Source organism: Capra hircus, chromosome 3 (genome assembly GCF_001704415.2).
Source record: "Capra hircus breed San Clemente chromosome 3, ASM170441v1, whole genome shotgun sequence".
Taxonomy (NCBI): domain Eukaryota; kingdom Metazoa; phylum Chordata; class Mammalia; order Artiodactyla; family Bovidae; genus Capra; species Capra hircus.
In genome coordinates, this window is record NC_030810.1 from 8,877,460 (window position 1) to 8,895,128 (window position 17,669).

General features: G+C 49.2%; 2 protein-coding genes across 2 annotated transcripts in view; one reads left to right on the forward strand and one right to left on the reverse strand.

The window, feature by feature from the left end:
* The window catches only part of CSMD2 (CUB and Sushi multiple domains 2), a 616,901-nt gene that overhangs the window by 359,280 nt on the left and 239,952 nt on the right, over positions 1-17,669 (reverse strand). The gene's annotated exons all lie outside the window — the stretch shown is intronic.
* HMGB4 (high mobility group box 4) lies at positions 4,468-5,187 on the forward strand. The gene has a single exon (XM_005678734.1). It carries the CDS (start codon positions 4,574-4,576, stop codon positions 5,162-5,164), a length of 591 nt encoding a protein of 196 aa, XP_005678791.1. The 5' UTR covers positions 4,468-4,573; the 3' UTR covers positions 5,165-5,187.

Here is a 17,669-nt window from a genome sequence, read left to right on the forward strand (position 1 = left end):
CATCTCCCCCAGGTTTCCCACCAAGGCCTCCTTTTGCTCTAGGATCCAGTCCAGTATTTCTTGGGCACGGAGTCACTGTCTCAGGATCTCCTCTAGTCTGTTAGTTTCTCAAGCTTTCCTTGTTTTCTCAAGACTTTGACACTTTTGTACTGATCAAGTATTTTGCAGACTGACCTTTAATTTGGGTTTTGATATTTTCCTCCTGATTACACCAGGATTATGGATTTGGGGGAAGAATACCACTGGGTGAGATGCTTTTATCACATTGTAGAAGGCGGGTGTAATAATCAGTTGGTCTATTACCAAGAGCCTTCAGGTGGATCCTTGGTCACTGGAGCATCTGCCCCCTTCCTCCACTATAAAGATGTCACCTGTCCCTGTCCATACACTACTGGTTAGAAGTCAGTCCCAAGTCCTGCCCACACTGCAGGGGAGGGGCCGTGTCAGACACGCTACTCCCATCCTCTCAGTTAATCCTCACCTTGATCATTTCACTCCACATCCAGCCAAGACTCTAACAACCCAGACTTGCCAAAAGTCCCCCAGCTGCTATGTGGCAAGGCTTGCGTTGGAGCTCGGTGTCTGTCTGGCTCCAGAGGCCATGCTCTTTCCACTTCATGTTATCACTGCTGAGTGAAGAGGCTCTCACAGCCTCTGAGGTGGGGGCTCCATCCCAGCCTGCCTACACAAGTGATTTTCAAATCTATCCCTGGATTGTGACCCATTCACAAGATCAGACTGTGGGGTGCATTTTATTTTTATTTATTTATTTTTGGCCAGGCCACGTAGCATGCAAGATCTTAATTTCCTGACCAGGGATCAAACCTGTGTGCCCTGCATCAGAAGGCATAGTGTCTTAGCTACCTGACGGCCAGGGAAGTCCCAGGGGTGCATTTTAGAAAAGAAAAGAAAGTAGAGCAGGTTACAAGAGTATAGAATGGAAAAGAAAAGAGTACATCACACACGTAACTAGTTTATTTTCATAAAACTTTTTTTTTTCCTGAAAACTTTATGTGCTCAGAGACTTTATAATGGGGGCAAAAATAGCACCCCTACCCCCACCTCCCACGCAGGGTGGTCACAAGGATGAAACGAGACGATGCAGGTGATGTGCTTAGAACAGAAGCACCCACTAGCGGCACTGTCTGCGTGTACATGAATGGGTCATGGTATAGAATACATCGGGCTTCCCTTGTAGCTCAGTCAGTAAAGAACCTGCCTGTAGTGCAGGAGGCCCAGGTTCGATCCCTGGGTTGGGAAGATCCCCTGGAGAAGGAAATGGCAACCCACTCCAGTATTCATGCCTGGAAAATCTCATGGACAGAGGAGCCTGGTGGGCTGCAGTTCATGGGGTCGCAAAGAGTCGCGTACGACCGAGCAACTGATGCTTACTTACTTATAGAATACATTTCCTATTGTAGACTGCAATCCAAAAGTCTGCAAATACTGAACTCACATCTCTAGACTGGAGTGGTCAGGCTTATGACCCTCAGCCCACACCGCCTGTGCTTGTGATGTTTTATTTGGGCACAGCCACTCATTCGTTTGGGTGTGGTCTCTGGCTCCTTTTGAGCTATGACGGCAGAGTTGAAAACTAACTTGCAACAGAAAATGTGTGGCCCATAAAGCCTGCACGTGGCCTCCAGAGCAGCGCCCCTGTCTGGAGGTCATCTCATAATACAAAGGACATTAGACACTTCCTCCTAAGCCACATGGCCTTGTCCTGCCTGCTCCTGGCTGGCACAGCAGCCCCTGCAGGCCCTTCTCCACTGTGGTACTGCCCAGCACACAGGCCTCCAGAGCTCCACACCCTTCTGCTTTGGAGGGATGCCCGTGCTTGCTTTATTTCTCCACCTCCACGGCTGTTTGCTGTCCATGTGGAAGGTTAGAAGCATGGCATACAGGTCAGGGGCCCAGCAGGCAACAGATGGCCACTCAAATCAGGATAATTTGAGGAGTGTTTAACAAAGCGGCTATTTACCAAGGGAAGGGCAAGGTGTTGGAAAGCCACAGGGGAGAGCAGAGGCCTCAGAGGCTAGTAAAGGTGGAGCTCTTACCCCCTCAGCTGGAGGGGGCAGGACAGGGAAGCTGCAAGGAGAGAGTCATTTAGAGAGGATGCTTAAGAGGAGTCAAGACTTACAGCCCAGGGATGAAGTGCCAGCTCCAGGCAACCCTGCAGGGAGGGAGCCAGATCCCTCCCTCCGTGATTGCCTGTCGGGGTCCCATTGGCCAAACTGAAATGGAAGCCGGAGGGCACAGGAGCCACTGATATGGTCCATATGGGTCAGCTTCCCAGGACAAGCAGCAGGCAGGAAAGATGGAAAGGAACAAACCTCAGATACCCGTGCACATGGCATCAGTTGAGAAAGTCAGGTGCATTTATTCTTCCTGAGGCTCCACCAGACAAAGGAGTCCCCCGCTTCACACAGCCAAGTTGGGAGTGTGGCCCCACCACCAAAGGCCACACTCCCTTCTCTTCCTAGATCTGCTGGGCTCTGGCAGACAGTTATCATGGGGCTGATGTTTCTAGATCTTAGCCTGATGGTGACGGGTAGAAGGTTGTGAACGGAGACAGAGATAAGCTGCTGGGGTCTTTGGTGCATCTGAGCTGAACCTGAGGAACATGTATGCACATTAGACAAGCTCTTCTTCACAACCCATCCACTAAAGTCCAGCAAACAGATGAGCCAACCTCTAGCCTTGGGAGAAAGAACCAGAGTGGGAAAAAAGCTCCCTAGACTAAGAAGTGTCCCCAGAGTAACCTGTTCCCACAGGCCAGACCTCTCTGCCCCCACTGCTGGCCTGGATTGCTGGGGCTGGCATCTGGCATCCTACAGCCCTCCCACTCCAGCCACAAAATTACAGCAAGTCACTGGGATGATGCTGCCTGGCCAGTAGAACACATTGACTCCACATTGCTGATCCCACAGATGAGACATCACAGGCTTGGGAAGGGACTGGCTGAAGTAGCCCAACTATACCGTGTTGCAATTTGGGGCTAGGAATTAGGCTTGAAGACTCTAGCCAATTTTACATAAGACGGAACTTGCAGTCAGTCATGGAGTCCTGGGAAAAGTCTTGGCAAAAATCCAAAATGTGCTCTAGGGACCTCCCTAATGGTCCAGTGGTTAAGAATCTGCCTTCTAATGCAGGGGACTCAGGTTCAATCCCTGGCCGGGGGACTAAGATCCCACATGTTGTGGGGCAACTGAGCTCACACACCACAACTAGAAAGAGCCCACGCGCTGCAACTAAGACCGACACAGTCAAATAAATAAATAAAAATAATTTTAAAAAATGTGGTGGTCTAGTCTGAGGCAAGTTTGCCAGGCTCAGCTGCTGAGGCCAGGCACCCAGACCCCGGCCACCAAGGCCGCAGTACCTGGGCAGGCGCGATGCAGCACAGGTTTGAGCTGGGCTAATCGGTTCAGATCCAGACTCCAGCCTGTTAGTGGCTGTTCCACCTTAAATATGTTAATGTTTATGTTAATGAGGCTCAGTGTTCTAGCCCCGTAAACTCGGTTCTATCAACAACCCCTGAATCATAGCAACTCCATGACCATTCAAGGAAGTACCCTGCAGTGTCCAAAGGTCAAGAAATGGCACTCTTCTTTTCTCTTCCCTCCAGTTGGAAGACTACTGGAACATTTGCAGCTTTTTTCCAAAACGCCAGAAGCTGACTAGGTTGAGTGTAGCTGCTAGAGCTTTGCGCTCTAACCCCAAGAAACGGGGACCCCTGGGATGAGAACAGGGAGCCTCCTGTTAGGCCAAGGATTTTCTATCTCATTTTCATGGGCTCTGGTGTAATATTAGTAAAACCTTAAGGTTCTCCTCCCTTCTTCTCCAATCCCCAACCCCATCCCCACCCAATTCATTTCAGAGAAAGGAAGAGTTCAGACTTAGAGGCCAAGTGCTTGGGTTTTATTTTAGGTAACTTTGTCCTGACAGGAACCGAGGCACAGCTGTCATACCTGATTATTTTTAGAGTTACTACTAAACTCTTTGTATGGTAGGAGCTGCCCCTGTTCAAGGCAAACGGAAAAACTTCACATTTTATCATGACAGCTCTGGAGCCATCCACCTCCTCATGTTCATTATTTCCAGGCTGTCTTTGGAAAGGTTGAGGAGGCATCTTGACAACTGTACGGCGAGGAAGGCAGACCCTGTGGTTCGTTACTGCATCCAAAGGATGGAGAGCTCCCCACCTGAGCCTAGCACGCTGCCCCCAGGAAGCCAGGGAGAAAGACTGCAGGGGGTACGGTTGCTCTAGAGCCTTCCCTGGATAACCCATCATCTTCCACAGGAAGCGAATGTGACCTCCAAGTAGCCAACCAATAAGAGCACCTGTATGCAAATGCCACCAGCACTGGCCTGGAGTGGCTGACCTGTGAGTGACGTCACAGTCCCCTCTGACCCAACAATGCCACCACCACTGAAAAGGCTGACCCCTGCCCACAGCTCAGACAGACAGAAAATTTCACCGCCAGCAGAGCAGCTACTAAGTACTTCTGGAGTGTGGGGGACAAAGGTCTCTGCTGTTCAAATTATTGCGTCCAGAAAAGAAAATGAATTTATGAACATGGGAAAAAGAGATCACCTAAAGCCTAAGGCAAATGTCTCTTCTTACATCCACTTTTTGCTGAATTACAGAAACAAGTTCAAGGAGCAGCAGCCCAATACCTACCTTGGCTTTAAAGAGTTTTCTAGAAAGTGTTCGGAAAAATGGAGATCCATCTCAAAGCATGAAAAGGCCAAATATGAAGCCCTGGCCAAGCTCGACAAAGCCCGATACCAAGAAGAGATGATGAATTACCTAGGCAGGAGGAAGAAAAGGAGAAAGCGGGACCCCCACGCACCCAGACGGCCTCCATCGTCCTTCCTACTCTTCTGCCAAGATCATTACGCCCAGCTCAAGAGTGAGAACCCAAGCTGGTCAGTGGTACAGGTGGCCAAGGCCTCGGGGAAGATGTGGTCTGCAAAGACGGATGTAGACAAGCAGCCCTACGAACAAAGGGCAGCTCTCCTGAGAGCTAAGTACCGAGAGGAACTCAGCGTCTACCGTAATCAATTCAAGCCCCGGAAGACGCGCTTGCAAGAGTCAGCTACGAACCAGTGCAGAGGGCTCGAGCAAGCTGAGTCAGACACAACCGACGGATCCAACTAGAAATAAAGGGCCATTCCGTGGTATGCCTGTCTCTGGTCTTGTGTTCGGTGTTAGAGTGGCCACGGCGGCCACTTTGGGAAACGAGTGAGTGGCAAGGTGGAGTCGAGAGCGGGGTTTGGGAACTGACCCTGGGAGGGGCTGGGTGTGGGAGAAGCAGCTACAGTGTCTGAAGAGGTGTGTGGCCAGTGTTTGCTGCGCTTGGCTTGCGCAGGTGGGGTGGGGTTTGGGGGTCTCCAGGTGTACAGAAGCTAGGAGTCCTAGGGGTAGGAGCATCTGGGTCCCAAGCGGTTCTCCGGGGTGGAGGACCTTGCTCACAGAGTGCAGTGCCCAATATCCAGACCTACTGCCCTCCTCACCAGGAGGGCAAAGGGCCTGATGTCCAGGCCAGGTTTCCAATTCAGGCCCCAGCAGAGGGTGGGAAACTGGAGTTAACAGGTGGGCCTCAGGGGAGTCAGTGTCTTCAGGGATTCCAGAACTCGTCCTCCAGGAAGTCTTAGATACTATTTGTGGGCAAGGATGAGACCTCAGGGGTGGTCCCCGTTCTATTCACTAGGGTGAAGCTTGAGGTTGATTTTACAAAAATAGCTTATCTGACTCTGCCTGAGTACTATGAGCTGAAGAAAACCCTTTTCTCGACATTTTCATGGGCATCTACTGGGTGAATCTTCTGTGGACGCAAGCATAACTCACAGGGTGGACACTTGTTGCCTTTATGATCACTCAGAACCCATTTCTTTTCCTCCTGCTCACAGCACACCACCTCCATCCTGATCAAGACTGGACACAGTGATTGGCTCACTGGTGGGCACGTGATCCAAGTTGGTCCAATCAGAGTGGATCTCAGGACTTGTATAAGGAGTCCTAGGGGAGGATGCTGTCCTGGGGGCTGTAGGCAGTCATTTGCCTCATTCTTAGGCCAAAATGTTAGTCCCTTTGGCTTCTCTTTGAGTGAAGATAAGCCCACATGTTTTAGTTTTTATCTAAGATGGTATGAGTTAGGTTTTCTGCCACTTAAAATGAGTCAAGACTGGTCCTTGAATACAAATGGGATTGCACTGTGTCTAACTGTATTTTCCAGGCGGCAATACACTGTGGGCAACGTTTCCTGCCAATCTAAGTTGATATGGGTTGTTTTGAAATGGTCCTTGACTTCTGATAGCAGAGAGACCGCAAAACTGCTGCTTTTGTTGCCAGGTCATGCACGCAACAGACTTCCCTAATTCTACCTCTAGCCCCTATTCCATGGTGGATTTGTATCTTTGTAACCTGCTGTTGTTTAAACTTTTCCTCATGGAACAAAAGTAAAAATACATATTTTGGATAGTCTTTTCAAACTGGGTCATTTCTCACCCTTTAGAGGGTAAGAAGTAACATGGTGGAGTGACTTAGAAATTCAGGGTCTGGAATCAGGCCGAATTATTTATGAAGGGCTCCCCTGGGCCAGACCCTGTGCTGGGGACCAGGTGGCCCAATGCAGTCTACTGTTGAGTTCCTGCCTTCACGGGAGGCTGGACACAGGCATAAACCCCAGGCCTGCAATAGACTGCACAAAGAGCTAAGGGCGGCGGGACTGAGGACCACTACCAAGGCAAGTGCTGAAGTCTGCCCAGAGGAAGCAGCTTTCTCCTCCTCAGCAAACTTGTACTCGGGCTGGCAAATTTTCCCATCCCCCCTTCCCATTCCCTAAGCTGCTGTTCCAACTTGGCTCTGCTCCCCCTCCAGCCCAACCTCCAGTGTCTCAGGAGACACCCTCATTTTCTGCTTCACTGGCAAAGTTGAGACTGTCAGTTTTCTTCTTTCTCAACTTGAAAGCCACAGCCATTGTTTCTCCTGGTCTTAAGCCTCATAGCAAGAACCTTCTTGCTCGCCTCTTCCCTTCCCTCCCTCGGGCCCTTGCTCCTCATTGTAAAGATGCTGACACTCTAGCCTCTAGCTTTAGTGTCCTGACACAAGTGGTTTCGATCACTGGCAGGACCTTGGGCCAGTAAGTTCTCCCCCGTCTGTCTCAGATTTCTCATCTGCACAAAGGGGATGATGCCTGCCTTGCAGGTGGTTTTAGCGATTAAATGATGTAATGCGTGTAAAAGCATTTGGCATGGTCCTGAGCACACAATAGGTTCTGCGGGCGGATCCTCCAGAGTGACGGCTACTCCATGATTCCCCTCTCCTGGGGTTCATACCCTGGTGTGACCCCTTCCCATGAAATGTGGGCAGAACCTGCGACTTGCCTTCAACCAACAGAACCAGGGCAGAGGACATGGGATGTGACTTCTGAGATTATGCCATGGTATGTAAAATTCTATCCTGCGGGTTGATTTGCTCTAAAGATCTTCTTTGCTGGCTAGATGAAGTAAGTGGCCAAGCTGGGAAAGCCGGTGTGGCAACAGGCTGTGGGGAATCTCTAGGAACCGAAGGTGCCACAGACCAGCAGCCAGCAAAAAAATCGAGAGTCAAGAAACTAGCGCAGCAACCTCATGAACAGAGTAAGTGTATCCTTCCCCAGGTGAGCCTCCAGAGGAGAACTCAGCCCTGGCTGACACCTCGAGAACTTGCTTGGCCTTGTGAGATGTCAAGCAGTGGACTCAGCTAAGCTATTAGGAGATTCTGACCCACAGAAATGATGGCATAATGAATGTGGGATGTTTTAAGGCAACAAGTTTGCGGTAATTGGCTATACAGCAGCAGATAACTAACAGTACTCATTAAATGACAGCCTCCTTGCATTCTAAAAGGAGCCATCTTTAACCTTCTTTCTCCTTCCAGACTCCACCCTACTTGTTTAATTTCTTTTCCTTTGTTCCCAAACTCTTGAACGGGGAGGAGGGGCCCCCAGGGCTAATTAGATCCTGACCTGTACCACTCTGCCGTGGTTCCAGTTAGGCTGTCTCGTTTCCAGCCTGGTTTGTGGACTCTTGATGGGCAGTGGCTGTGCGGCCCACCACGGTCTTCTCTGGGAAGAAGGCCCCTGCAGAGCTGGGCCCCAGCCTTCATGCCACCCTGTTCTGCTTTCCTGTGTGATTAATTATGCGAATGAGGGTGGCCAAGTCAGAGTTTTGACAACGGCTTGCGGTACTCCTGCTGAAAACTAACTCTATTAACATTCCTTTATGAAAAAGCCGGCAGGAGGGTGTGAATCTGCTCGCTTCTAATGACTGGAATGGAATGACAGTGTAGGGAGGGAGGGTAGAGGGGGAGAAGGAGGGGGAGCCTGGGCCTAAGATTATGGGGGAGAGGAAAAGCAGGCGGAAAGCCTGGTGTGGTGCCCGCATTCCCTTCAGACCCTCAAGGCTGGACTCGTGTGCCCCTGCCCTCTGCCCTCAGGAAGAAGGAGACCAAATCTTTGGGCCCATGGCTGTCTAGATGCCTGAATCACTCCACTCTGAACCTTCTCTCCCAGAGCATTTTCGTTCATTTATTCAGCAAATATTCACATAAATCTTATGCCAGCGACATACCAGGAGCTATTCTAGTGCTAGAGGCAGCAGCATCCCTGATCTCTCATAAATATGTAAACAAGTCAACAAATAAACACACCAGGTCATTTTTTTTTGAGAGTGTCAAATGCTCTGAAGAAAATAACCTAGGGTAATGAGATAAATCATGACAAGTGGGATTGCGGCCACTTTAAATGGGTGTTCAGAGAAGATGACATCTGTGTTTGAGAGAGGAGATATATATGTATCTACACACACACACACACACACACACACACACTTATGGCCGATTCGTGTTGCTGCCCAGCAGAAACCAATAAAACAATGCAAAGCAATTATCTCCTAATTAAAAATTTAAAAAATAAAGGACAAGAAGGAGCCAGGCTTGCCAGGGTCTTAGGGAAGAGCTCTTCAAGTAGAAGGACAGCAAGTGCAAAGATCCTGAGGCAGGAATGGGCTTGGCATATTGGACAGAAGGGAGGCTAGAATGACCAGAGGGGTGAGTGAGTGGGCAGATGCGGTTGGAGAGGGACAGGCCTTGGCAAGGAGTCTATGGTGAAACCTCAGTGCAAAGAGGAGTCAAAGAGGCTTTCCTGCTTCCATTCCACTTCTGGCTAAGTCATTCTGGAGCTTACCAAGTCCCACTAAGGGGATGCTGGTCCCTCCAAGGTCTGCAAGAGAAGGAGGCAAGGCCAGCACATGCCAAATGCATGGCACCCCTCCCTTTCATGAAGTGAAAGTCATTCAGTCATGTCCAGCTCTTTGCAACCCCATGGACTCTACAGTCTGTGGAATTCTCCAGGCCAGAACACTGGAGTGGGTAGCCGTTCCCTTCAGGAGCCTCCACCTGCTCCTCCTGGGAGAGTTCTCAGCTAAAAACCAAATGTGGAAGCTATGAAACTTCTCTCCTATGATTCATTTTCTCAGAGATTGGAGGAAGGGCAGACGAGGATGGCAAAACATTCTAGGGGAACACTGATTCCTAGGGCTCAGATTTTCAGGTGGTGCAGCTCCGACTAGACCAGTGGTTCTCAGCTTTGAGCCTTCATCAGAATCACCCCAGACCTCATTCAGACACAGAATGCTGGGTCCCACCCCTAAAGTTTGAGTCCATTTTTCTGGGAGTGGGGCCTAACATGTGCATTTCTGTAAGTTCCCCGGTAATAGGATGCTGCTGGTCCCAGGATCACGGAGTTCTTTTCTCTCATGCAGCCCTGGCATTTACGCTGATGAGGAGGCATCACTGATCTGCCAAGTGAGTCTTAGAGGAAGGGCTGACCTGCTCTCCTCTCTTCTCCCCCACCTCCCTGTCCCCCTCCTTCAACCCTGGCTGCAAAGTTTACTCAGGTCTCCTCTTCAACGGGTTCATCAGTAACAAAGGTGAGAGGCTAATCCTCATCTGTCTGTCTTCTTCATCTGCCAACTGATTCTGAAATTGGCAAAAGAATATGTATGGGCGTCGATGTGTACACAAATGTATGGGCTTCTCTGGTGATGCAGCGGTAAAGAATTCACCTGCCCTGCAGAAGCTGCAGGAGACAGGAATTTGATCCCTGGGTCGGGAAGATCCCCTGGAGGAGGACATGGCAATCCATTCTAGTATGCTTTTCTAGAGAATTCCATGGGCACAGGAGCCTGGCAGGCTACAGTCCATAGGGTTGCAAAGAGTCAGACATGACTAAAGTGACTTAGCATGCATACACGTGCGTGCACACATATACACACATACATACATATAGATTGGGCTTCCCTCAAACCACAACAGAGAAGTTGATCCCAGTTGCAAACAATGATCGATTAGCCCCTGGGCCACACAGAAGTATTGGGATCTTAGCATTAACTTCAGTCTTCACTAAAGCATCAGCTGCTTGGGGACCAAAAGGTCCAGTTTCTGGGCCTATGGGACGGACTGAGGATCAAGTCTGTGGCCAGGGTGAGGTCACAGAGTGAAGTCACAAAGCACTGGCACCCTTCTGTCCTGTCCTGCACCTCTAGTCACAAACCCACAAACAACACCTGCACCTCTAGTCACAAACCCGCAACCAATCACAAACCCACAAACAACACCTGCACCTCTAGTCACAAACCCGCAAACAATCACAAACCCACAAACAACACCTGCACCTCTAGTCACAAACCCGCAAACAATCACAAACCCACAAACAACACCTGCACCTCTAGTCACAAACCCGCAAACAATCACAAACCCACAAACAACACCTGCACCTCTAGTCACAAACCCACAATCACAAACCCACAGACCACACCTGCACCTCTAGTCACAAACCCACAATCACAAACCCACAGACCACACCTGCACCTCTAGTCACAAACCCGCAAACAATCACAAACCCACAAACAACACCTGCACCTCTAGTCACAAACCCACAAACAATCAGAAACCCACAAACAACACCTGCACCTCTAGTCACAAACCCACAAACGATACCTGGAGAATAAATGAAATGTCTGGGACATCACTGTGAATGAAGCCTGGTATGTGATGAGTGCCCAGTGGATGGGGTTGCCTGCCCTGGTCTCTAATGAATGGTTTAAAGAAGGAGAGAACAAAACACAAAAGAGCAGCTCAGGCAAGAGAAAGAGCTTGGCTAAAGGCCAGAAGGGGGTCATGTGATCCTGCAAACTGGCCTTGGCCTCGGGTGGATCAGCAGCGATGCAGTGAGCGCTCTCAGGAGGCCATCTGCTTATAAGGGTTGCCTTGTACCAGCCCCGCTCCTCTGCTGCCCTCTCCAGTTCCTGCACTGCCCCGCTGGCTGAGCGGTGGCTGGACAGCGGTGGGGTTTCGGCGGCTGGGCGTCCCGACGGGAGGCTGACGTGGCATAATCCAGCCACTGCCGCCTTGTTAGTGCACTTTCGCCCACATTCAGCTCCTGAAGTGGTTCCCGGTGAGCCCTGCCTCCTCGCATTCACACCCTTGTGTGATTCCTCCCTTTGAGTGTGGGCTGGACTGAGTGAGTCCCTTCTAATGAACAGAACAGGGAAAAAGTGATAGGATGTCACTTCTTCAGAAGGGACTAGACTATAAAAGACTATCCTGGTCTCTCCTCTCTCTCTCTTTCTCGCTTACTTGAAGCAACTGACATGTTGAAAGCCACCCTGTAGAGAGGTCCACATGGCAAGGAATTCAGGGAGGCTTCTGGCCAGTGCCCAGCAAGGAACTGAGGCCCTCAATCAGACAACCTGCAAGGACATGAATCCTGCCAGTAACTGACTAAGCTTGGAAGTGGATCACTCCCCAGCTGCCATGGATACCTTTATTGCAACTTTATGATTGGCCCAGCTAAGCTGTACCAGGGTCCTGACCCATAGAAATTGAGATAATGCATGTTGTTTTACGGCACTAAGGTTTGGAGTAAATTATTACAAACTGAAATAGACAATGAACACAGATTTTAGTATTAAGAGAGAAGCAGTGTCATGAAAAATATCTCAGAAAGTGAGATGGCTTTGGAACCAGATGGTGGGCAGAGGCTGGGAGTATTCTGAGGAGCTTATTAGAGAAACCAGAACTTTGAGGATGCTGCTGGGAAAGGGTCAAAGGAAGTGAGGAACATCTTACTGGAAGCTGGAGAAAGGGGACCCTTGTTATGCAGTGAAGGAAACCTTGGCAACAATGTCATCTGCAGGGATATGGAAGGGCATGGGCCTCATCAACTTTGTGATCTGGCTAAAGAGATAGCTAAGCAAAGGGGTGAAGGTACTACCTGGTTTCTTCTTGCTGCTTATGGAAACAGTGGCAGATTTTATTTTCTTGGGCTCCAAAATCACTGTGGATGGTTACCGCAGTCATGAAATTAAAAAAATCTTTGTTCCTTGGAAGAAAAGCTATGACAAACCTAGACAGCATATCAAAAAGCAGAGACATCACTTTGCCAACAAAGGTCTGTCTAGTCAAAGTTATGGCTTTTCCAGTAGTTGTGTATGGATATGAGAGTTGGACCATAAAGAAAGGTGAGCACTAAAGAATTAATTTTCAAACTGTGGTTCTGGAGAAGATGCTTGGACAGAAAGGAGATCAAATCAGTCAATCCTAAAGGGAATCAACCCTGAACACTCACTGGAAGGACTGATGCTGAAGATCTAATACTTCGGCCACCCGATGCGAAGAGCCGACTCATTGAAAAAGACCCTGATGCTGGGAAAGATTGAGGGCAAGAGGAAAAGGGGTGATAGAAGATGAGATGGTTAGATGGAATCATCAAATCAACGGACATGAGTTTGAGCAAACTCCAGGAGACGGTGAAGGACAGAGAAGCCTGGTGTGCTGCAGTCCATGGGGTTGCAAAGAATCAGACATGACTGAGCAACTGAACAACAGCAATGTGAGAAGAGAGATAAAATGAGGGAAAGGTGGTGGGGAAGGAGCCAGATTTGATAGTTTGGAAAGCTCTCATCCTCCCAAGACAGCAAAGGATGCTAAAATTAAGAGATGGCTTTGAGCACTGTCAAGAAAAGGTGGTCTGGAGATAAAGCCAAGGGTGTGACTGTGCAACCTGTGGCTAAGATCTCAGGAAGATCAAAGGATTGTAGTATTATTCAGCCTCACAAAGGCCCTTTAAAGAGATCAGGGTGGGCTTTACAGATTCTCAAGATCAAACAGTAGGGCCTCTGGGGAGAGTATTAGCGTTGTCCCTTGGCCATCAAATGGACACCCAAGGTAGAGAATTTCAGTTCAAAGAAATTTGCAGTTGTGGTTTTTGTTGTAATAATAGAGTGAATCTCCATGAAATTTATAGAAGACCCACGAAATTTTGGAGAACACTGTTATCAGAAGTATCACTGTCAGATTGGAACAGAAAGGACAGAGAGGGTGCAAAATAAAAAGAGGTCATTGGGCTCCCCAGATTCTCAGCAGGAAGCCAGCTGAAGAAAAGTAAGCTTCAAACATACATTTCCTTTCATGAAGAAAACAGAAGGACGACTCAGAGGGAGAAACCAAAGGTAGAGCTGAATACTCTCAGATTTTGAAACTAATCAAGAAACTTCCAATATGTTCATTGGTGGATTTCAGAATTGTTATGGGCCAGGGACTTTTCTCTGCCTCACTTTCCCCTCTTGTGAGTAAGAATGTCCAAACCCATGGCCCTGTGCTTGTTCCACCACTGTGTGTCCCGTGTGTGGGGACAGAGAACTTCTCCATCTGGTTTTGCAAAGCTATAGCTCCAGAGTAACAATATTCTAGGACCTGTACTTAAGGAACTACACCACGTCCATCCATACCTGAACTTGATTTAGATGGTGCGATTCTGGACACTGAGCCAATGCTTTCATGGGATGAGGCTTTTGAGGGGGCCTTGGGAAGGATTAACAGTATGTTGCATGTGGAAAGGCCATGAAATCATTGCAGGATGGGGGCAGCTTACGGTAGGCAGCTTTCAGTTCAGTTCAGTCGCTCAGTCGTGTCCAACTCTTTGCGACCCCATGAACTGCAGCATGCCAGGCCTCCCTGTCCATCACCAACTCCTGGAGTTCACTCAAATTCATGTCCATCACATCTGTGACGCCATCCAGCCATCTCATCCTCTGTCGTCCCCTTCTCCTCCTGCCCCCAATCCCTCCCAGCATCAGAGTTTTTTCCAATGAGTCAACTCTTCGCATCAGGTGGCCAAAGTACTGGAGTTTCAGCTTCAGCATCATTCCTTCCAACGAAATCCCAGGGCTGATCTCCTTCAGAATGGACTGGTTGGATCTCTTCGCAGTCCAAGGGACTCTCAAGAGTCTTCTCCAACACCACAGCTCAAAAGCATCAATTCTTCGGCGCTCAGCTTTCTTCACAGTCCAACTCTCACATCTATACATGGCTACTAGAAAATCAATAGACTTAACTAGACGGACCTTTGTTAGCAAAGTAATGTCTCTGCTTTTGAATATGCTATCTAGGTTGATCATAACTTTCCTTCCAAGGAGTAAGTGTCTTTTAATTTCATGGCTGCAATCACTATCTGCAGTGATTTTGGAGCCCAAAAAGATAAAATCTGACAGTGTTTCCACTGTTCCCCCATGCATTTCCCATGAAGCGATGGGATCAGATGCCATGATCTTTGTTTTCTGAAGGTTGAGCTTTAAGCCAACTTTTTCACTCTCCTCTTTCACTTTCATCAAGAGGCTTTCTAGTTCCTCTTCACTTTCTGCCATAAGGGTGGTATCATCTGCATATCTGGGGTTATTGATATTTCTCCCGGCAATCTTGATTCCAGCTTGTGCTTCTTCCAGCCCAGAGTTTCTCATGTACTCTGCATATAAGTTAAATAAGCAGTGTGATATTATACAGCCTTGACGTACTCCTTTTCCTATTTGGAACTAGTCTGTTGTTCCATGTCCAGTTCTTTAGAAGTGACTAAACGATTTTTGTCTCCTGGCTTTCACACCCTTGTATAACCCTCTCCCCTTATGTCTATGTAGATTTCAGAGAAGACAGGGCTGGTCAATGAGAGGTACAGGTACACACCAGTTTTTTTCCAAAGGAGGAGCTCAGTGCTTCTCATAAGTAGAATACAGCAAAAGTGATGGGCAGCTGATTCTGAGATTAGGTTATAAATGACCACGATTTCTGTCTTTCTCTGTCTTGGACTCCCTCTGATGAAGGCAAAAGCTGTGTTGAAAGCTGCTCTATGGAAAGGAACTGAGGCACTCTCTGGTCAACAGCACTGGGGACATCAAAGTCCTTCAAACCACCCCGACAATAAGCTTGGGGCAAACCTTTTCCCCCAGCAGAGCTTTGAGATGATCAGCACCTGGGAAGGCTCACTGTTGTGAGAATCTGGCTGAACCACACCCAGGCTCCTACCACACAGACAAGGGGAGATAAGAAACACGGCTTCAAGCGGTAAGCTTTGGGGTAATTCGTTACACAGGAAATAGATACTTAGTGCCCCCACCCCAAGGTCCTGTGCTACAACACTTCCTCCAGAAACACTCTCACACTCTCCTCAGGACCTTTGCACATGCTGCTGCAGGCGGAACTCCTTCCTACCTTTGAGGTCTGGTAAATTTCCACTTGTCAGACAAGACTCAGCTCAAATGCCCCTTCCTCCAGGAAGCCCTCTTGGACCCTTTCACCCTACTCAGTGCTCCCATATCACATCCTCATCTCGTTCATATCACATCTAGTGTTTGTTTCAACTTGTGCAGGAGAGCGGGGGCCTTGCCTTATTCAGCCTGCTACTGAGTCGCTTCAGTCATGTCCGACTCGGTGTGACCCCACAGATGGCAGCCCACCAGGCTCCCCCGTCCCTGGGATTCTCCAGGCAAGAACACTGGAGTGGGTTGCCATTTCCTTCTCCAATGCAGGAAAGTGAAAAGTGAAAGTGAAGTAGCTCAGTCGTGTCCGACCCTCAGCGACCTCATGGACTGCAGCCCACCAGGCTCCTCCATCCATGGGATTTTGCAGGCAAGAGTACTGGAGTGGGGTGCCATTGCCGTCTCCATTATTCAGCCTAGTGCCCTTAAAAATCTCACAGTGCGTCACATGCAGTAAAATAATAATATAAAACTGATTTATGCACCTGTACATACCATGCCTGGTAGTGTTTGAGGTCATTTGCATGTAATGTGTGAGTGTGTGCTCAGTCGCTTCAGTTGTGTCCAACTCATTGTGACCCCATGGACTGTAGCCCGCCAGGTTCCTCTGTCCATGGGATTCTCCAGGCAAGAATACTGGGGTGGGTTCCCTTCTCCAGGGGATCTTTCCGACCCTGGGATTGAACCCAGGTCTCCTGTGTCTCCTGCACTGTAGGCAAATTCTTTACCCACTGAGCCACCTGGAAAACCCTTATATGTAACAATCTTACTTAATAATAAACTCAATCAGGCAGAAACTTTAAACATCCCCATTTTGCAGATGAGGAACTGAGGCTCTAGGTGAGGTGCTCAGTGCTGGAAAACAAGCAATGGAATCGTGAAAGGTTCCTCCTTCCCGGGCCTGCTGTCAGTCACCTCCTCTTTTTGGAGCTGGACACACAGCAGACTTGGGCCAGGAGGCCTCCTGAGACAACACCCTCTGCTTGACTGCTTACATAATTTGGCATTTCCAGAGAAACACCAGGATCTTTCCCTCGGCACCTCCTCGGAAGGGCTTGGCTCTCACCCAGAGAATTTGTTGGGCACCAGAAATCACACCTTCAAGCTCTCTGCTCACAGCTGCGCCTCTGGCCCGCAGGCAGAATGAGCATGTTCCTCCCCTCACACCCTGTCATTATGAACCACGTAAATTCCTCGATACTCGTGTTGAAATGAACAGATGCGGCTCTGTATTTTTAATGCATTATCTGCAATTAGTGGCAGTGGGCATGAAAGAACTCTGTGGTCCCTGGGGCTGCCCCTGGCGGATGCAGCTGTGAGTACATTTGTACTGAAGGATCTAGCCTGGCTCCTCTGGCCCACACAGCTCTGGTGAGTGGGTGAGGGAGCCTCCATTTGCATGGCGTCTGCCTGGCCAGGAAGCAGAAAGGGGCTGCTGATGACTGATGGTGACTCCACTGCCAACCTGGCCCCTTGCCATCCCTCCTAGGCTGTCTAAATACCCGAGAGGAGGTCCTCCACCCAGATTTTACAGGTGATAAAAGTTTTCACAGGATTGGGGTCTGTGAGAAGATGCAAAGGGGGTGTGCTGCAGTGCCCGGAACAAACCTAAGGGGCTGTCTGCAGATTTCCACGAAGACAGGGCTGGTCGATGAGATATACGGGTGCACACCAGTTCTGTCCAAAGGAGGACATTTATGGTCATAAATATAACGCTAACAACTAGCATATAGACTGTGGTCTAGTGCATATACTATAGGGGCCACATATATTTGTGGCCATAAATATAATGCTAATATGGAGGAGGGCATGGCAACCCACTGCAGTATTCTTGCCTGGAGAATCCCCATGGACAGAGGAGCCTGGTGGGCTACAGTCCACGGGGTCACAAAGAGTCGGACACGCCCGAGCGACTAAGCACAGCACAGCACGCTATGGTCTCAGCGCTCTGCAGGCATCGTCAGAAGGCAGCGTCGAGTCCTCACCCCTCCACTGCCCCCGGCCACAAAGCACAGCTGAGAGCACCAGGA

Excerpts from the sequence above, each read along its gene's own strand:
- HMGB4 (XM_005678734.1), top strand. The coding sequence starts at position 4,574 with ATGAACATGGGAAAAAGAGATCACCTAAAGCCTAAGGCAAATGTCTCT.